This window comes from Echiichthys vipera (assembly GCF_963691815.1).
Source record: "Echiichthys vipera genome assembly, chromosome: 10".
In the NCBI taxonomy this organism is placed as follows: Eukaryota; Metazoa; Chordata; class Actinopteri; order Perciformes; family Trachinidae; genus Echiichthys; species Echiichthys vipera.
In genome coordinates, this window is record NC_139835.1 from 24,714,146 (window position 1) to 24,736,499 (window position 22,354).

At 39.5% G+C, this 22,354-nt stretch overlaps 1 protein-coding gene across 1 annotated transcript in view; it reads left to right on the forward strand.

Moving 5' to 3' along the window:
- The first annotated feature begins 3,145 nt into the window (after positions 1–3,145).
- Positions 3,146–22,354, forward strand: part of usp9 (ubiquitin specific peptidase 9) — a 41,631-nt gene continuing 22,422 nt past the window's right edge. Inside the window, exons 1-13 of the mRNA XM_083921819.1 lie at positions 3,146–3,555; positions 8,025–8,293; positions 12,337–12,482; positions 12,963–13,042; positions 13,749–13,861; positions 16,581–16,799; positions 18,006–18,121; positions 18,257–18,508; positions 18,615–18,750; positions 18,840–18,992; positions 20,026–20,130; positions 20,310–20,516; positions 20,614–20,750. Coding sequence (XP_083777945.1) covers positions 8,192–8,293; positions 12,337–12,482; positions 12,963–13,042; positions 13,749–13,861; positions 16,581–16,799; positions 18,006–18,121; positions 18,257–18,508; positions 18,615–18,750; positions 18,840–18,992; positions 20,026–20,130; positions 20,310–20,516; positions 20,614–20,750 — 1,766 coding nt within the window. The 5' untranslated portion in view covers positions 3,146–3,555; positions 8,025–8,191. The remainder of the gene's footprint in view (positions 3,556–8,024; positions 8,294–12,336; positions 12,483–12,962; positions 13,043–13,748; positions 13,862–16,580; positions 16,800–18,005; positions 18,122–18,256; positions 18,509–18,614; positions 18,751–18,839; positions 18,993–20,025; positions 20,131–20,309; positions 20,517–20,613; positions 20,751–22,354) is intronic.

Consider the following 22,354-nt stretch of genomic DNA (forward strand, 5'->3'; position numbering starts at 1 on the left):
TTTAGTCCACAATATGATGTATCCTCATTGTGTTGTTTTACACCAGGTTACTGGTTCATGGACTGGATTAACTGGGACCAAACTATTTGTTTAATGATAGCTGGTTTACAATATCAGAGAAGTGCTTGTGTGTTTGTATCAGCCCATCTTATTCATTAACTATTCTCTAATATGTTGCCCTAGTAACAGATGGCGGTTGATGTGAGGAATTAGCATATTCAGATAATTTACAAGTGGCAATACTTTGACATAATCTGTTACAAGTAGCTATACGTTGCCACAATGTGCACACTGTATACATTATTATTATTATTATAGATTATATTATAGTATAGATAGATAGATAGATTATAGTATTTTAATAGATGTTTATATGTTTGTCTGTCTGTTGACAGATTTTATCACCTTGGTAGCGCCCCAGCCCAAAACTTAACAGGTGTGTTAGATCATAAATGAAGATCGACTTAGAAAATGGCGGAAATCTACTGAAATCTGAAGGTATATTACTGATTCTTCATCCACTTTACACTCGGCTGCAAACTGCTCTAGTGCATCACAGTCTGGTGCAACCAACAGAACCACATCATCTGCAAATGCGGCTGCCCACAAACTCAACTAAAACCAAACATTTCACATTAGATTATGTTTATTGCAGGGCAATTGTATTTGATTGCATTGACTGCACTGCACAGGTGTTTCTTTTCTTTATTTCTTCTTTAACCATGTCACCCCGTGCATTTTCAATAATAAGGTGTCCTTGTCGCAACTGAGTGGAGTGTATACAGTAGGACAAGTAAGTGATAAGTCCTTTATATTTGAAGCACTTGGCTGACTCTCATCCACAGCTATTGACTATGCTTTGATTAAAAACCCCAGGGTCAATGTCTGGCAACTGATGATTTGAGTTTTATAACTGGAATATGGAATATGTCTATGGATGCAGTCACCAAATGTTTTATTATTTACATTAATTTGTGTTTTATAATGGGTTTTTCAAAATTCACACTTCTGTGCAAGACTACATCACAAAGTCTATATTTGCAGCTTATATGAGGTCTGTCTGCTCGCAAATTAAGTGGATATATTCCAACCTTACAGACCTTTTAGTATGAAGTCCCTGTTGTTCAGCTGAAAGTGTTTCCCTCCTGATCTATGGAGGAAGAATAATAACAAATTCAGGGAATTGTGTACTAAAAAAACATTGTAACTTACATTAAGATATGAGATCTAACTCATATATAATGTATTTTTGCACAGAGAAATGTGCTTTTGGACATCGTACAAACAAGATTGAATGACTGCAGCAAGACAAACCGGTTTCAGTGTTCAAAGCGAAAGTGATCGTAGTTTATTTGCAATGAACACATGATGCTTTTATAAAGTTTGTCCCATTGTCTGCATTTCTTCCAACCATAACTTTACCCTCTCTAATATGAAACGTCAGTTTTAGAATTCCTTTATTGTCATTGTTTTTAGGACAACGAAACACAGTTTAGCAGTTTTTAAGAAATGGCAATGTTATAAAAAATATAAAACGGTAAAATAGTAAAATAAAATATAAGAATCAAGATAAATATATACACATATACTAAATACTAAAGGAGGTGTTAATGTACAAAGGTGCAAAAGTAAGTGGAGCGTAGGAGGGTCATTGCACCCATTTATCATTGCATGCATTTATTTCAGTTTTTAGAGAGGGGTGGGATGGAGGGGAGAAGGGTTTGTGCACTTTACTGCCTGTTGGAAGAAGCTGTTTCGTAATCTGTTGGTTTAGTTCATGTGTAAAAGTCTACGTTTGAATTTGCATGCGTTCAGTTATCTTAGATTTTCATGAAAACATTAACCCATTCATGTGTGACCAGCCCGTGCGACAGGAGGCGATGTAGTCAAAGTGCGTCAGGTCGCTCAGTTTTTTTTCCTCTCCTGGTTTTAAACAAGGCCATAGAAGAAGGCTGGGTCACCAACAAACAAATGGGGGTGAGACGCATGCGCAATCAAACTGGAGAGTTCCAGCAGGTGGCGCTAGAAATAAAGTGATGGTTTCCGCTCAGGACAGGTGCTCTTATATATATAAATATATATTTATATATTCATTTATGTAGAAATAATAATAACATAAATTCAAATGTAAAAATATGGTTTTCACTGCGCACTCAAAAAGGTATACATCATATTCAGGATAATACAAGTTATGTACAATATAAACCACCGGGCACGAGACAGCAATAACAGATAAAGAAAATGAAAAAGGAAATACTAGACATAGCGAAATATGGCGATGATAAGAAAAAAACATAACTAAAAATGAGTCAAAAGAGGTCAGTCAGGAAATAATGTACATATATATTCACACAGATGTAGGACTTTTTGCAATTTTTACAGCATTTTACATGTTGGTTCATCTCGTTTATTAATCAGAATCAAACAGATTAAATACCAATAATTTAACCTGTGATTTTGTGATTAGTGCATACAAATTACACATAAAATACAGAAAGAGTACACAGAATGTAGCAATAACAACTAAATAAAAAGAAGACATTAAAAGGTTATAGATAAAGAATATAACATATAAACGCATAAAATAAAATATGCAGTTGTGCAGGTTAACGTCATGAAAAATATGAATAGTTTTCAAGAAATGACATTTGTGCATAAAGTTATAAATGTCTGTGTATGTCTCCATAGTATATCTACTTACTTTTATTTTTTATATTGTTTCTATTCTGTTCTGTAGCACTTTGAGTTTGGTGAACGTAAAGTGCAATAAAAATAAAATGTACATTATTATTATTGTCATCATTATTATTATTATTGACCTGTGTGTAAATCATAAATAAGTCATAGAGTGTGGTCTATACCTACGCTGTAAAGTGTCCTGAGATAACTTTTGTTATGATTTGGCACTATAAATAAAATTGAATTGAATTGAATTGAATTAAGTATTTGCCAAAATAAATGAATGATATTTTTTGTGTGACCCAGCCTCCTTCCATTAGCCTTGGTATTACACAAACTACGGATAGTCGTATGAGTTCACTGGAGCCGGAGTCACTTATCGGAATTGAGAAGGGTTTTTTATGCCCTTTTTCATTCAGCTGGTGTTGTGTTTGCTGCGCCGTTCTTTGGTCGGTTTGTGGTGCAAAAACTTAGCTCACAGACAAACGCTGATGACTGTTTGGACCTCACACATTAACGTCTGGGCCTTTTTCTTTTCCTTTTTTTTTTTTACGGAGCGGCATTTGTTGTCCGACTGCGCTTCCGCCATGTTGAACTGATTCAAGTTGTGAGTGACTGCTTGGTTGGGACCGAAGTGACAAGCCCGAGTAGATAGAGAGTTAGGGGGGCTGTTACCGCGCCGGTGACGCAGGAAAAACACCCAGAAGCAGAAGGGAAAAAACGTAGGAATTAGATCTTTCTAGTAACAGGGAAACTGTCACCGATATAGGCCCACGTTTTATGTAATATATAACGACGACACCATCACCATCGTACAAGGCTTGGACGTAAAGCCCGTGAATAGAGAGAGAGGAGGGAAGTCATATCAAATTCCTGGTGAGTTGTTGGCTAAACTAGCTCTGGTGATTGTTAGCCGCTAAGTGTTAGCGTCAGCTGGTGGTGGATGCAAAAGGTAACATTGCTGCTGCATTTTTTTAGGGGGTAACGTTAGGTTTCTAAAAGAGAATCTGTGTTAGCTACTGCTTATTTAATCGTTGACAGTGTCAATGCGATTAAACTGCAATTCATGGTCTTTAACAGTAGACTTGGTTAGCTTTACCTCCGCTAGCAGGTAGCAACTCGACACTGTCTACAGACTGGACAAGGAAACATTTCCCTTTTTAAAACATCTTAATGTTAATACGGTATTTGGTTATCCTCCCAATCACAGTTTTATATATTTAATTATTAGATGTTTCAAAGAATAATTCGCCGTTATAACCTTTTTGTATCACTTTGGGGCTCACAAAGATCTCATTTTCAGTTTGTTTTAGTCAAGTTATAACTTAGACAGATATACATCTAGATTTCAGGAAATAGACGGCACCCCCCTGTCACTATCATATTTTAACGTTACCTCAGACAGCCTAGCTTAAGGTTAACTTATTTAAAACGCTAGAATTGCTACAACCAAGCTTTAATTTGTGTATTTTTTCTAGATGGGGGGAAACTAAAGTGAGTTAGCTGTCGAGTCACGTATATATTTATATATATCAGTCAAAAATTGGGACGTTAACGAAAGCTAACGGCTAGTTAACGTCAACTGTTTATGCTCGTGAGCATACTAGCTAGCACAGGCGATACTCATTGTAAATGGCGTTCAGTTAAGAGGAACATTTATTTAAACAACAACGAAGCTGATGAAAGTGGAGTTAGATTTGATAGGGATTATATTATCTTAACTGTATGTGTTTGTGTTTAAGATCGGCCGTTATTTAGCATCGGTTAGTTTAATGTCAGGCCCGGTCGAATAATGAGGCCTGTGTGTCTGAGTGCAATGGACGACAAGGCCGTCACTGCTCTGCTGCTGCTGTCTGGGCGGATCGCCTTCTTCTTGCAGGCTGTAACCTAAACGTTAGTTGCCGCAGCTAACTAACTAAAACCACCAGCTGTTAACGGTTGTTGACGGCGCTAATTTTGTATTGATAGTTACGTAATGTCACCGCGTACTTTATATGCACATGGGCTGTCTTAATGTTGAAGATAATACAAGGTAACACACATTATATGGCCGATTTCCCGGTCTATAAAATATGTTTTCTTAAAATAACACTATCGTTAACGTTTTGAAGCCGGTTTAGTCCAAAAGGCCGCAGTTTTAAAGCGCTTGTTTTAATGGTGGCTTAATGGTAACCGTGTGTGTGCCACTTTGTTTGATTCTGTCGATAACATAATATAAGATGGATAAGATGTAACTTTATTAATCCATAATTCTTCTTCCAGATTGCTCCAAAGTCGGAGTATTACTCACAAAAACAATGCAATATAATAATATATTCAGTTAACTTCTATTTCAATTCAATTGCATTAATATTGCCAAATCATAATACAAAATATCTCAAGACACTTTACATATAGAGTAGGTCTAGACCACACTGACTTATTCATGATTTACAGAGACCCAACAATTCCTCCATGAGCAGCAACAAGTCTATCAATAATAATATTAATATGAATAATAATGACGATGATGATTGTATACAGTATTTATCCAGCAATCAAAACCTTCCCTTTTAACAGGCAGGGATGGTAAGACAACAATAACACAATATAACATAACAAGAGCATCAAATAGGTGAAATATAAAAATGTAGTTGTACGGTTTGATGGCCACAGATAGAAAAGTGCTCCTTGGTGGTCTCAGTCTACGGTTGAAGGTGCTATTGCGGAAGGTGCTCTGATAGCATTATGTTTTTTGTGCATCATAACGTAACCGACCCCATCTATTCCCCCATTTGTAGATAGGAAGCTACTGAATGGTTTCACTTATAGTAGTTTTCAATACACGATATGACATTTTGTTCTCAGCAAGCCAAATACATCCTGCCTATAATAATGACTGTAATGTAATGTACTGTGTGTAATGAAAGCTGCAACCTAAATTGCTGATGCTGAAACAGATTTCACGGGCCACCTGTAAAATTGGAAATAATCTAGTTTCACTACCTCAAACTGAGAAAACACTGTACAGTAGATAGACGGACCATAAGCTTTAAGCGTTTCATCCCGTTCATATCCATTAAGACATGAATGGCTTCTCACTCAATAGATTCATGGTCACCAAAAGTCAAATCAGTCACTTCATTACACCCATGTTAACTTGTCAGCTACATGCTTGTGAGACAGACTGTTGGTTTTAGCTGAAACAACCAGTCTTTCCTCTTCCAGAGGGCAGATGAGCAGCGGGTTGCACATTATTTTTTAATGTTTATATTCTCACGTTTCGGGTCTTAATTTTTTTGCATCAAACATTCTGCTTGAATGCTATTCTTATTTCCAGTCAGTTGTTGGTTCGGTTAACTATTGATGTTTCTGGCCTGAAGATTCAGTAGACGTGGGCTTTTAGTAAGTAAGTGAAATTGAGATCATTATGACTCATAGACTCATAGTGTTCGGGAGATTACAAAGGGTCAGGCTTAGACAAATGTGTGGTTGTGAACTTTACAAGAACACTAACGCTTTAGCTGGTTAAACAGCACGAAGGATGTTTTGATTTTATTTTATCTTTCCGACTAAAAACCATCAAGTAATTAGCCCTGTACCTTATTGATTTCGTTCACAGGAATTGCTGTGGAAGAGGGTTCTGGCTTCATTGCAAGTCTGTAAAACGGATATAACCCTTTCCCACCTCAGATTGCAAAATAAATAAGAAACAGCATTGAGTCTTGAACAGCCCATGGCCATAGTGTTAATTGTAATGTCAGGAAGACTGAAAGGTGTGGTCATGTATTGCACTTATTTGTGTAGTTGAACACCACAGTTGTGGTTTGATGGTATTGGTATTGTCAAATGAGATGCTTTGGACATTGAAAGAAAAGGTACCTAATAAATAACCCCGTATTGCTTATTTTATAATGTTAATATTATGCTTCAGTGTTCCTGCTGCTGATATAAAAGCATGTGTGCAATTGTATGGTCACAGCAGTTCATTCATAGTGCTATGATTGTACAGTTACTCTAGACACAAACGTATCTTATACACGTAGCTTATTTTAAAACATTAACAGGCTCTGTTGTAAATGGGTGGGGGGGGGGGGGGCTCATTGTATTTGAAAGTTAACTAATGAAAGAAGAGGTTTGAAACTTTTAGATCTAAATGCAGCATGAAGCTTCTCTTTCAAATTGATGTATTTATCTTTATGACTTGTTGTTGATCAGACAGTCAAGTGCCACTGCCAAGTACTAAATTGGCAGGCTGCGTCATGTTTTACTTGTTGTCATACTGACATTAAAGGGAAATTCCAGCGTCATGTAAGCTGCGACTTCTTGTGCTTGTTTCATCCATCATTCCTATTAGTAATAGTTGCTCGCTCAAGTTAATTCCTGAGATCTAGGAAGTCTGTGACATTGGCAAAAAGAAGTCCAACAGGACAAGGAACATATGCAATCAGACAATCATGCAAGGTACAAATTTCACCGTGTCCTGAGATCTAGGCAATTAAATAAGTGAGCACAACTTTATTATAAAAGATAAAAACTAATGGCCCAAACATTACCAATAACTAGGTCAGTAGCATTTAAATATGCCAGTCAGAAAACTGTTACAATAAATGTAGAATGGTGGTATCCTTCACGATGCATCACGGCTACCCTATCGCCACCATACACACCTGAGCCTGTATGTTAATGCTCTTGTACACATCTGCGATGCTGCTGTCGACTGTGGGACCTGAGGTGGATTCAGGCAGGCTGTGTCCTCTGGCTGCTTGTTCATAGCGTGTGTTAAGGGACCTGTGTTGCAACAGAATTTGAGTTAAAATGATTAGTATTACTTTTGAGGTCTGTCTGAGTTGGATATTTGTTTTGCTGTTTATTATTATTGTTGTAAGGCTAGATGGGCTGACAGTGACACTGCTGTATTGTCTCCTGGTTAGCAAATCCACTTGGTGTCTGAAAGAGATGTAAACATGGCTGTAAGTAATTGACCTTTGAAGCATCTTCATGGTAATTTATGCCGTTGCTCACTTTGTTCGGTGTTATGAAGATATAATGAGTCAGGAACAAATCTTTAATGACTGGCGCTGGATATTCTGAATCTATTTTAAATCATTGATCTGTGTCAACCCTCCAAGGCCTGCCTGGAGCATCTTCATTCATAACACACAACTGAACCCAGAACTTTTTTGAGGTAGCTTGCGAGAAAAAAAGTTTAACTACCAAGCACAGCCCAATTCAGAGCAAGGTGATGTAGATGGTCATGTTTGCAGTGCGAGATTATAACCACCTTGTGTATTTTGCTTGTGTATTACAAGTAATTTAACCAGCTTTCTGATAATTCTGACCTTTACCCCTCTTCTCTGTTCCAGGTTATGCAATGGTCTCAGCGGCACATCCAGATCTCCAGGTGCTTGTGTCCCTCTCTCGTGTGTTCGGGCTCTCTTCCCTCTGCTCTACAGCTGAGGTGGCTGTGATTTCCCTCCTGGCTAGCGCTCCCTAAGAGGCCAAGATTGCCAAGATCTGCCCGGTGGCGAGCATGACAGCCACCACGCGTGGCTCTCCGGTGGGGGGCAATGACAGTCAGGGCCAGGGCCAGGCACCTGATGCTCAGAGCCAACCCCCACTGCCACAGAACCAGGTCAGCATCATCTTTCAAACTATTACTCAACGTTTGAACTTCCTCACTGTCTTTTACTACACCCACCATATTTTGTCCTATATGTTGAATATTTTTGTTCTTGTCCCCCCTCAGTTGGTTACTGCTTTCGTCTTAATCTGTCTTCTTGCATTTGTTTTTAATGATGACAGTAGACCCATGTATTTAAATTAACCTGTGAAGGGAGATTGAATAAAGTGTGTTTTGATATCTTTCTTTGTGACAGTCCAGACACTGCAGCACAGTTTTTTTTAACAGATATTGCTCGTACCTAAACCACACACAGATGCCCATGGGGACGAAAAGGGAGGGGAGGAGGGAACGGAAAAGAGGGAGAAAGAGAGTGAAGGCGAGGCATCAATGAACAGAGCCTCCTGAGTGATGGATAAAGGATGTGTGTGTGTGTGCGTCTTTGTGCGTGTGCATTTGCAGGCCTGTGTTGGTTAGAGATGAGCCGTGGTGAGACGTGAGAGGCAAGCTGCCTATGTAGGTCAGCCAAGCAGAAGGAGCCTCACCACACACCCCCACATTTCATATTTCTCAGTTATACATCTCCCTCCACTATGTGTATCCCTCTTTTACTCTCTCATACACAGCTGCTCACACCACCACCGATGTTCATACACATTCGTTAGATAAGGATAGAAGGCAAGATGGGAATGGTCATATTGGTCTTAAATATACATCAATGGATGCCACACATGGCTGCCTTTTTTCTTTAACCCCTCTCCTTCCAAAACATTTGTATTTGACAGCAACGTAACACAGAAACACCCACATACTTACACATTTATACTTCTAACACAACCAATGTCAGCCCTCAGTTTTTGTCTCCTCTGGGTAGATAAGGATGAAAAGAGAATTGCTCTGTATGCCGAATACTATGAGTGTAATGACTTGAATGGCTGTTGTTTAAAGGCCTTTCAGGAGAGACACCTGCTTCTTTATGCCTACATGCACGTGCACTTGGTGACCAGGACAATAGAAACCCTACCTCCATACAAGAAGTGGGCTTTGCCTTTCCATTCATATATGGCGCTATAGAAACAGGTGTACATAACAGCAATTAAAGTTCTCTTCCTTTGGAGGTCAAGTTCCCTCCGGATCTTATACTGGTACTATAAAGAAGTAGTTCAACCAAAAATGACTGAATTTGTAGCAGCTTTACTGAAAATTGAAATGTGTTTTACAGTCTGTTTTGATGTTTTGCCTGATACATTAATTTAATCATACAATGTAGTTATCAGTGAAATACAATCATTTGTAGTGAGCTAGACTGGTGCATTGATCTTGGGGCCCAGTCAGGCTTTTTTTTTTTTTTTTTGGATGGAGGGATTGGTATCAGCTACGTAAAGCCAGGGGGGTGCCCCCCCCCCCCTCATTTCTGATCCTTTGTTTGTTTGCTCCGGATACGCCAATGATCAAAAATGCCCCACTGTGTCTGTGCTCCATTAAAACGCCACAATTGCAAAGCCTTGTTAGTGAGTGACCAGACACACAAATTAGATAAACGGCATCCTGCTGTTTGAGTAAATTATATGACAGAGTGTCAGTGAACTAACAGGCGAAACTGCTGTCTTAAACAAGGGTACTTTACCGCTATTTCAGCATTTCTTTACACTTTTAAAATTATGTTGTTTGCTCTTCATGGCTAAGTAATAATTCATCATCCATAGGTTAATAGACACAAAATCAAAACGCATCACCTCAAATCATCCTGTTGGTTAAATACACATTCCCTGTTAATGCGACATCCAGCCAGGAACCTGTCATCACCCCGTATCTCGCCTTGTGTTTACGGTCACTGTCATAATATCAAAATATAAACAAAAACAACAAACCATAGAACCAGTAAATTAAACATCGGAGGATAAAAAATTAGATTTTTATAACGACACGGTTGTTGCGTATCTCCACCCTCAAACTAAACTTGAAATTTCTCACCTCCTAAGTGGTAGAAAACGAACTGTAACAAAGATGTCTCTCTGTTTTTGTCCCTCCAACAATTTAGTTTTCTGGTGTGTAATGAGCGTTACAGCTAATTGGGTATCTACCATCACCATATACTTATAGTCTTGTTTATGAATATTGACAAATGAATATCCGTGTTTCACACAGGATTTTGTACGTCTGTGGTGGGTGAACCTCGGACCTTCTAGGGGAGTTCCCCTTGAAGAACATTTGTACATTTTAACGTTAAATGCATCAATCTGGTACACTTTGAGAGTAAAATGAAGAGGCTAGATCTATGACGAACTTTGTTTTCTAGTAAACAATTTAATCGTAAATACATCGGTTGTATAGATATGCATGGTGATGACACAGCAAAAATTTCAAAACCAGGAAGCATGTTAAACGATACAGACTTTAGTACATTTCGCAAATGGTGAAAACACAAAATTGACAAGCAGCTGGATATGCGAGTTGACATTAGCGAGATTTAGCACAAAAAAATCTTTTTATGTTCTTATGAGAAGTGTAAAACATTATTTCATTATGAAACTCCAGGGGCCTTATTTATAAAACTGTGCGTAGAATCCTTCCCAAAACATTGCGTTCCCACAAAACCTTGAATGTGCTGTGCAATTTTTTTTTTGGAGATTCATAAAACTGTGCACTTTTGCATGCAATCCTTCCTTTATAAATACCGATAAATTTCCACCTGCGGTGAATTGTGCCTGGGTGATCTCCTCCCAGTGTCATCCCACTTTTCCTCCCACTATCTTCCATAAATGGCATATGCTAAATAGCTTATGAATATAGACCCTGTTTTATAAAGTCTATGATTTGGACGTCGTCTTAATGAGGACGTTGGATTGACTGACATGAGGAAAATGACACGGAAAAGGGCGGAAAAAGCGAGGTTCTCCGAGAAGAAAATGGAGGTTCTTAACAGAGGTTTAGCACCGCATGTGTTTTTTTGGAAGCCTCAGTAGAGGCATTTCAAATTTAAACCGAGCGAGTGGCAACATAACCGCAGCTGGTTAACTCGACTGTTATTCTTTGTAAGGAAGTTTAGCATATTCATATAAAATATCGGGGGGTATTTAGAAAATGGGAATATCATGGCAGGTCTTAATATGTTTATATGTATGAAGTGAGAAAAGAAATTATTTGCGACTAATGAGATTGACACATCAATACTTTCTATCTCATCAAGGTCGAATTTAACTGAAAAGAGATGAATGTAATCATTTACTTAATTCATAAAGAAAAATTGCTTCTAACAAAATACCTTTTCAATGCATAATTGTTGGCCATGACTTTTCACAAAACGTTTTCACAACTTCTGCCAAACGGACGATGTATGCAGTTATAAAATTCAATTAAACATTATTTAAAAATAAAAAATAAAAACTGTAAACGTTATTAAATACATGTAGACTTGATAATTAATTCAAACTGCGCCTTAACTGCATACCAACAGTATAGTCCTATATTAGTATAGTCTATACACAACTTTATACAGTGTGAAATTAATTTGCTGCCAATTACTTTATTGTTAATGTGTGTTTTTTTCTGTTGACTGAGCTGCATTTCATGGTGTTTCCAGAGTGTCCCTGATTCCTGAGTTGAAAAAAAACTTTGTGGGAGCTCTACTCACGGGTGATAGTTGGCGTAGGAATAATCTTTCTATTAAATCAGATGCTTACCGCCGCACATTTTATTTTATAAATGAGGCTCAGGTGATTAATGGGAAACACTGAACCATACAAGGCAATCTGGAATGTATTGCTTTTCTATTACATTGTGCATATATTGAAATTAAATTACATTTTGCTGGTGTTTTTCTGATAATTTCTCTTGCGTAAAGGAGAAACAAAAGCTTTATTTGACATCTGTGTAAGAATTCTGACGGATTCAATCCAGTGTGCTGTGACATTATTTCTTGGAATTAGCTTTTTTGTAAAGCTTTTTTTTGGTATCGGGGTCTTGCATAGTATTACTGTCAGACTTTGGTTATATGATACATCTACAGAGATCAATAGGCATTGTATAATTTTGATTGTCTGTGATTTCTCTAGACATCATCTCCTAACTCATCTAATGAGAACTCTCCAGTGAGCCCACCAGATGAGCAGGGCCAGGGGGATGGCCCCCCTCAGCTGGAAGAGGAGGAGCCCGCCTTCCCTCACACTGACCTAGCCAAGCTGGATGATATGATCAACAGGTATTTACTCACGTGCCGACACAGGCAGCATCCTTGGCCACCCTTAATTCAGCATGAGAAACAGACAGAGCGTGGCCTCGCTCATAGAAAGGTATTACTCTTCAGCCATATTAGTGCACAAAAACTCTACAGTGTTAAAGTGAGATGCATTGCAGATTTGCCTTTAAAGTGACACGTTACACCCCTGTATTTTATCGGCACTAACAAACAATATACCAATTATGTGATCGTACAAAGTAGATGCAATCAAGCTCCTTTCATTGGGCCGTGAACCTGCATCTACTCGTGTCTTTCCATTGACTTGTACGCCCCCTTTTAAAATTAGCTTCACATTCAGTCTGAAACAAATAACAGTCACACTTAAACACGAAAGCAAGGTAAATTGAGCTCTTTGGGGTCCAGGTAGATATTACCACGCAAAGTCGATGCCTTTTTATTCACATATTGTGGTTTCTCACTCTTTTTTGTTTTTCTTCCCAGGCCTCGTTGGGTCGTTCCAGTTTTGCCAAAAGGAGAGTTAGAAGTCCTATTGGAAGCTGCTATTGACTTGAGTAAAAAAGGTAAGAATATACAGAACATGCTTATGTGTTTAAAGACTGAATCCCCGTGAAGTCGCACAAGCAAAAAATCCCTTCTGCGTAGACGACTGGCAGTTAAATTTCAGTGCAGAGATACGTAAAATCGGCAAAATTCTAAATTTCTATTAAAATTTTCAGCCTTAACTGAAGCTGTGTTTTTCTAGCTTCTGTGATAAACGATATCTAGTGTTATAAACGGTGACATCTCACTTCCGGTCAGACTTACTGCTGTTGGGTCTTGCCATTTTCTTTAGTCTGCACTGCATTTAAAAATATGCATTTTTGATTTGGGGGGAACTATCCCTTTTTAAGTTCTCTCTGAATTTGACTCAATGATCAAACTTTTCTTATCAATATTGTCAATATTTTGTGGTGAGGTTGAGGTTGTATTCCAGATATTCCTATGTTGTGCTGTCCGATCAGTGCTCAAAAAGTAGCCCCAGTTTGAAACCACAGCAGGATAGCACCTACCTAGGACATGTGCTAACTGAAGCCGTTACAAATTAAACTCTTGTCATTAACTTTAGTCTTGAAAATATAGAAAAGACAATTGAATATAACGAACCGACATTAGGCTTTGTTCCTCCTTCATGGTGAGTTACTCTTCATGTTCATTGGTGTCTTTCATTTCACTTTGCACATCTATTTAAATGGTATGGTATTTAATGAGGGATGTCTTTCTTTGCAGGACTGGATGTGAAGTGTGAGGCATGTCAGAGGTTTTTCCGAGATGGTCTGACCATCTCCTTCACAAAGATCCTGACAGATGAGGCAGTCAGTGGCTGGAAGTTTGAGATTCATGTGAGTTTTCATTGTTGCTTGTATTATCTTCTTTAAGCCCAAAGGCAGGGTTTAACATTCTGAATCGGCCGACAAGTGCCAACGGGGAAGGACACACCACAAAAACTAGTTTGAAGATCGCTCACCTTCAGCCTGACTTAAAACAGACTACTGACCCTTGGTCCGTCCCTGCCTAAACGTCAACGTTAACAGTCCAGAGTAGAGATGATAATTTGGACTTTTAGATAGCTGACCCCTGTTAACCGATTGTTAACCGTTAACACACAACAGTGTCCCACTACACCCCTCCGGGAGCTCTGACATACTTTCAGCATTCCGCGGATAACTGTGAGCTTGTACCACCTCGCACAGCCACGATGTTGCGTGCATGTCGTGGACACATGCAGCCACTTTCCTGAAACTGCTCACACGTACGTGTGACCGGTGAAAGTCCGCAATCGTCTGCGGAGCATATGTTCAAGCCTGTCTCCACCAAATCCACCTGCGACGTTGTCAGCTGTGTGTCTATGTCTGGCGTACTCCATGTAGGACTGACTGCTGGACGACGCTCATGGCGGAGAGTAACGGAGAAATGCACCATGTCAAACAGACTCACAGCTAAAATACAATTTTGTTTGTGCTTAAGCTTTAATAGAGTGCTTCAGTAAAGCGCACGTGTGGTTGCATGTGTCCCCTCCATGAGTTTTAGGGCGTGATCACACTGTCCTCCCGGACCGAGACCCGGGCTTTAGGGTACTTGTCCCCCCTCCCTCTCCCCCCCCAGCCCCGTTTGTACTCACACTGCCTGGGCCTCGGCCAATGCTTCTTGCTGTCCATATGTCATCACGCCGTAACACGTCACACGCATTGATCGCGTGTGTGGCTTTCTTTACAAATGTTTCCGTAGACCTCTGAGTTTTTGTGCGTCTTGTCGACTGTTTTTGAATATTTTCATCCGACCAAATCTGCAGTAAACACTCCACCTCCGCATCACACCAACATGAACCTTTCACCGCCATTGTTGTTGTTGTTAAATGTCCGCGCATGGTCCGTCCTTCTATTTACATGTCCGAAAAGGCGGACATAACGCTACTGCCGTAGGGCTCGTGCTCGTGCGCGTACACGTGCGCACGCTCGTGCTCGTACATGTGCAAACGGCTCCGCTAAAGCCCACCTATTTCAAGCGGGCCGTGGAGGGCCAGCTGGCCCCAGTTGAGCGCGGAGCGGGTGCGCTCACACTACTTAAAGGTACTAGACTTTAGCTGAAAAAACGGTTTTGGCCGCGGCCAAAAGCACAGTGTGATCACGCTCTTATTTCAATTTCAATTTCTTTTTTTAATAATGTATATTTTCAACTGATGGTATTAATTGGTCAAAATTCTTATTGTCGGTAAAGGTTAATCATTAACATTCCAGTCCAGAGTTTACCTTTTTTTCAATTAAAATAACCAACCTATAATAAACTGCACTTATCAGTTTAAACACTGATAAAAGCTCAATTTTAGAGGTAAAGGATAACCATCGGAATTTGACCGTGCTTTTGGTTCCGACAAAACACGACGACTTTGTACTAGTTTCAATGGCAGGGATCAAAGGTGTTATGAAAGGTCGATGGAATCTATATTATTGGCAGGTGGCATGACTTGGCATAATCACCTTAGCTTTACTTATTCTTTGACATCTTTGCCCTTATCTCATTGGATGCACACATTGTTCGGACCTTGGTCTTGCCAGTAAATTGAGTTTTCTGTTTGGTTTCCTTGGAGCTGAGAGAACGCCAGCAGTGATCAATGGTCTTTTTGTTAGAAGTGTCTGAGGCTAGCTGTTGTGTTGTATTAAGGAGATTGATCTCTGGAAACTTTTCATGATAAACCACTGAGACAGAGGAGGATGTAAAGGAGAAAAAATGTATTTTTGCCCTGTCAACCTTAGATAAATTTCCATTTCCTACATTTTTTTAATCCAACCTTATTTTAGCACATTACACAGCAACATTTTTTCATGATCCACAGCTGCTCTGATTATTCTCATTTCATTTAAAAATGTTTCAGATGCAACCAAATTCTTGTGCACCACACGACTTTACTGATCTCCGAGGGCTTCTTTGGAATGCCCTGACGAATCAGTACTGCATTGATTACTGATGACTGGCTCCTTCAGATGTGAATCTGTCTGGATGGAACCATGCCGAAGGGGCATTTGATTTACATTATATTGTTGACGATGGGAGATGTCAGTTATTGCACCAAAATATGAATAAAACATTAAAATTAACAAGTAGTCTATTTTAGGAGTCTGTGATAATCTCTGAATCCATCAGCTATCAGTCTGAAGACGGTTTAGCCTCTGGGGCCAGCTGATATCCAGGCCAAGACTTCCTTTTCATTGTTTACAGTCTGATTAGCAACGTGAGCTGGGAGAATGAAATTGGGGTTGCGAGGCGGCGTCTCTATAAACCGATGACTGCATATGAATGAATAAAAAGTTGTCAGGCGATGTTGTTGTCGGGTTTCAAGATTGCATTTCGGCCAATGCTTTACGCCTCTTTTGCTCTCCACACAGACGGTTTACCTGCATACAATCGAAGCACGCTTAAACGTGATTGGTCAAAACTACTCCGGCTAGCTAATAGAAACCAGACTTCCAGTCCTACTTGAAATTGTCTTCCTCACATAAGCTTGCTTTCTTTCTCTACCTCTTGTAGTTTAATTTTTAATACGCCACAATCCATGCTTCACAGAGATGTATCATCAACAACACACACCGGTTGGTGGAGCTGTGTGTGGCCAAGCTCTCTCAGGACTGGTTTCCTCTACTGGAGCTGTTGGCCATGGCCACTAACCCTCACTGCAAGTTCCACATCTACAATGGCACACGGCCCTCTGAGACTGTCCCCGCTGGAGCACAGCTGGCTGACGATGAGCTCTTCGCCCGACCACCAGACCCACGCTCTCCTAAGGTAAATCAATACTGCAACAGTTGACTAAACATAAAATTGTAGCTTTTTAAATATAATGTCTAATGCTCATTAAAGACTCGTTTGTCCTTGTAATTTCAGTTGGTCAGGTTTTTATTTTTCTTGAAACTGACCCTTTTCCCCTACCGTCTGTGATCAGATACATGAATACAATTTTAAAATAACTTAATCAGGAACTGTTGTGCAGGAAACAGGCTGTTTACTTCCTCCAGAGGACAGTCGGCCTGTCAATCTCTGATAGAATCCATAGAGAGGCATTTTAGTCTTACCCTATGGGCCCTTTTGAAACAAAGAGAATCCATCTCTGGAGTAGCGTCATAATGAAAAATATAGAACTCACAGCCTATAAGACACTTGTTGTGAGATTGTTTAAACAAGAAGGTGGATACACCAGAGAATATGAATTTTACAGTGAAAAGTGATGAATACAGCGTGGGCATTGGGTCAGTATGAACAGTACTGCAGCACTGCTTGCCTGTCTGCCTCTGCTGGCAGGGGGCCCAGTCCTACTTAGTGCTTCACTGTGCAACTATTAAGTCAGATTTTGCTACTGTTTTTAGCTTAAAGTTGTTTATTATAACACATTATAAATGCAGCAGGTAAAGCTGTTTGGAGTCTCTCTCAGTCCCTAAAAGTAAGATCACACGTGCAAATGCATACGAGGGCCAATCGCCTGCCCAGGTAATTCTGGCTGGTTAGACAGCGACAGCGACGTCTGGCCTCACTCAAAACTACAGCCATGCAGGGTCAACCACACACTGCTCTCTTATAGATTGAGGCTGCGACTTTGCTGGTCAAAGTTCACCAAAGTTGAACTCCACTACCTTTCTATGAGTGTGAAGGAAAAAATAAAACATTCCCTTCTAATGGAAAGTAAATCTGCGTGAACAGGAGGCGGGTCATTTTATTTTTGTGCATGTGTGACTGTGCCTTATACTGTGTCTCTTCCTCAGTGCTTTGGATCTCCTTCTCAAATGACTTCAGGAGAAAAAATGCACAGAAATATATTGTGAACTTGGTTGTAGGAAATATATTAATTTTATATAGGAAATTGATCTCAGTTATTATCCCAACAGGAAATCTCTTTTAGTGGTAATTGAGGACAAGTTGGGGAACCGTCTCTCAGTCAACAGATTAAAGGCAGCTTCTTCAATTTGTTTTCTCTTGTTTGTTTGTTTTTATTCACAGGGCTGGTTGGTGGACTTAATAAACAAATTTGGCACGTTAAACGGGTTTCAAATGTTGCACGATCGCTTCATGAGCGGCCAAGCACTGAACGTCCAGATCATCGCTGCACTTATCAAGTGAGGCTGATGTTCAATGAAAACAATATTCTACAACATATCGATGAGCTTTCCTTAACATTTTATGTGGTCTGCGTACTATTGATGTTCTTACCAGATTGTGTGAGCCTGATTTTGTGTCCTTTTGTGTTACAGGCCTTTTGGCCAGTGTTACGAGTTTCTCACATTGCACACGGTAAAGAAGTACTTCCTTCCAGTCATCGAGATGGTTCCCCAGTTTCTAGAGAATCTCACAGATGAGGAGCTGAAGAAAGAGGCAAAGAATGAAGCCAAAAACGACGCACTGTCCATGATAATCAAGTCTCTGAAGAATCTGGCTTCTCGTGTACCGGGGCAGGAGGAGACCGTGAAGAATTTAGAGATTTTTAGATTAAAAATGATTCTTAGGTGAGTATTAAAAGATTATGTTGGGAACTTTTCATTAGACTAAGCATTTTATCAAAATTTGAGTGCAGTTATCACATAACAGTTGATGTTTCCATTTTATCACCAGGTTATTGCAAATTTCTTCTTTTAACGGCAAAATGAATGCACTAAATGAAGTTAACAAGGTGATCTCCAGCGTGTCCTACTACACTCATCGGCATAACCCTGAAGAGGAGGAGTGGCTGACTGCTGAGCGCATGGCGGTACGCTCAGATCTTTACTTTTGAACTGTGTATCAAACATTTCTCTGTATCTAAAATCCACTTTTCTGTGTCTGCTTGTGCTGCGTCAGGAGTGGATCCAGCAGAACCACATCCTGTCCATTGTGCTCAGGGACAGTTTGCACCAGCCGCAGTACGTCGAGAAACTGGAGAAGATCCTTCGCTTTGTTATCAAAGAAAAAGCTCTTACAATGCAGGATCTGGACAACATCTGGGCGGCACAGGTACACTGCAACTAACTTTTAAAAATGTTTAGTATTCTTCTCATGTAGGTCTGCAACCAACGATTACTTTCATTATTGATTAACCTGTCAGTTATTTTCTAGATTAATGAAAATTGCTTGGAACTATTAATATATATATATATATATATATATATATATTATAATTAATAGTGTATGTTTTGTGCTGGCATGAGAAGACCTGTTGAGACGGTTGACTGGTCAGATTTTTCCAATATTGTCACATTTCTTTTACAGTGGTGAGCCACATTTTCTTGCCCAGTCATGTTTTTATAGTGGAAATCATCCTGAACGTCAGCTTTGCACTCTCCCAGGCACTGGGTTAATAACATTGGCGTTTGTGCTAATGGTCTATACCAGTACAGGTTGAGCCTGCATGGCGTGATCACGACTAGGGATGCTAATTTAGATTTTTTGGATTTTTTCAAACCAAGAGCAGACCCTCGTCAACTGATCTTTAACCGTTAACCGACAGCAGGCAACTGAGTCCCAAGTTCAGCCTTTCTGGAGGCTCAGACATGCTTTCCGTGGTCCTAGCCTGTAGATAGTTGCGGTCTTGACCGGTACAAGTTTGCAGCGGTCTATTGACACAGTATGTCCGAGTCTGTCTCCGCAACATCAATTCGTTTTGCTGGGAGGTTGTCAGCTGCGTGTCTGCCCTGGCATACATTGTGTAGGAAGGCGGATTTTACCATCCAATTCTCATCGATGAGGGGCACGTGTAACATAGCTGGTCATTTGTTAGAACCCCCATAGCACCATTTGTGAGAACCACCATCTAATCGAGACATACACAGCTGTAGATCTGACTCTGGTCTCACCTGAAGTAGAAGCACAGTAAGGCTTTCTGGCACAATTTAACCTATTTCCAGGGTGCGGAGAAAGGAAAGTAGTATCCACTTGTAGTATGAAGAACTTTTTCATTTTAATTGTGACATGACACTGCTGAGACGTCTGGTGGTGGAAGTTAGAAGTATTTTGTTAAACCAACAGTTGGGTTGTTGTCTGTCTGCAGGCTGGAAAGCATGAGGCCATTGTGAAGAACGTCCATGACCTCCTGGCCAAGCTGGCATGGGACTTCTCACCTGAGCAGCTTGATCACCTTTTTGACTGTTTCAAGGTGAGTAAGAGTTATATTAATCAGTCACTCAATCACAAATTATAAAGGAAGTTTTTAAACAATTTGCTGTATATTTGAATTCGGTTAAATCATATTATAGTTGAATTGTTGCATCATAGCAACATACTGTTCTGAGTGCTGCCTTAACCTCTGGAACCTTGGTTGTTCCTCTTGTGCAGGCAAGCTGGACCAATGCCAGCAAGAAGCAGCGTGAAAAACTGCTCGAGCTTATCCGGCGCTTGGCTGAGGATGATAAGGATGGGGTGATGGCCCACAAGGTCCTCAACCTGCTGTGGAACCTGGCACACAGCGATGATGTGCCTGTAGACATCATGGACCAGGCTCTTAGTGCTCACATCAAAATATTAGATTACAGTTGCTCGCAGGTACATGTTGGTGAATATGTTTAAAGGTGAATAGCATATAACAGATAGAGGGTTTATTCAACTGAAAATACTGAGGATGTTTAATTTTCACTCACAGGACAGAGACACGCAGAAGATTCAGTGGATAGATCGCTTCATAGAGGAGCTACGAACCAATGACAAATGGGTGATCCCTGCCTTGAAGCAAATCAGAGAAATCTGTAGCCTCTTTGGAGAAGCCCCTCAAAACCTTAGGTAAGGTCATAGTAAAAATATTTTTTTACATTACAGGAATATGTACAGGAAGATTCTAATGTCAGCAACTATGAAGTGTTTAATATATTCTTTAAAGTGTTTTATTCTGAATTATTAATGTTTTTTTTTTGCATGTAATGCATGAACACCCACAAGGAAGCAACAAGCCTCTTAATTTTCACATTCACTTAATTTTGACCAGCTGACATTCTTGGCATTTTCATCACATTTGCACAAGGGCTGAGGCACGTCAACTCTTCTGCTTAGTGCTCAAGAGAGTAGATGACCCTGCAGTTTAGTGTCCTATCATTGCAGGATAGCATCTGAATTATTCTCTGACCAACAGGGCTGGGCAATACATCCAAAATGCACTACTTTTATTGTAATCTTGAAACAAAATTGTGCTCCCAACCTCCTGATTTTGACGGTATGTTCTTAAAACATGTCCCACTGCGTGTGGCCCATTAAATCAAGCATTACAGGTATTTGGACATGTTTTTTTAGTTAGGGGCAAGGAACGCTCACTTATATTCCTAGTACATTGAAAGGAACTGAAAGGTACTCTTACTTTCTAGTTTGCTTTGTTATACTGTAACAAAGTCAACTCTGTAACTGCAGTTGAAAGATGGCGTTGGAGACTTAACCACTCCAGTGCCTAATCAGTCACATCCAACCAGTCAAAATGCCCGCTTCTGTCTACAGAAGATAAGCTAGTTATCTGTCTAGTCTCGTAGCTAGCTTGTCAAGTAAATGCTCAGTAAATATTAAAAGTTAGTTTGTGTTTACATTGTTTTTTTAACCATAGGCCTTTTTCACAATAGACATTTTTACTTGCCGTAGTAGGGAAAGCACTGCTGTTACTAATCAATGCTAAAATGTCTTCAATGAAAGGCCCATTTGTCCTACATGCTGATAAGAAGTGTAGGTTTATCATAATTCCAAACATTTCTGAATCATGTTATAAGGACTTTAAGTTGTCAGGCAGCTGTCGTAGTTTAAAAATAGGGAGATTTTACATTAATTTAATATTACCATGGTACATTTGTGACAGAATTTGTTAGATTGATATGAAGTCATTGTTTACCTTTGATCATAAATTATTTGGATTTGAAGTAGTGATTTTTCTAGTCGATGTAGAAAAACATGTAGTATACATGCCTGTTGTTTTTCAGAAAGAAAATGCCAATTAACATACAAACGAACTTAGCGGGGTAAGTTGAGAGCTAATTCCAGGGTTCTACCTATTTCTGTTTCACGTCAAGTCTAACTTTCTCTTTGAAATGTTTATGATACATAAATATATATATACATGATGTAAAAATGTAAATCTCTGTCATGAATCCGCTTAAGCAATTCTTTCTTGGGTTTCATCTCAAATGACTGATTCCTCATCTATTCCCCTGCCCTGCACATGTGTAGTTCACTCAAACAATAGACAGGATACTTGTATTTTGACTAGAGTCTATGCAATGAGCTCTAGGTTTTATTATAATATACCCTCTCTGCTTTTGCTACTAGTACAACTAATAATAAAAAAATAAATTATATATATTAGTTATTGAGTGCTATGTGAAAATCATAATGACATTTGTATTTGTATGTTC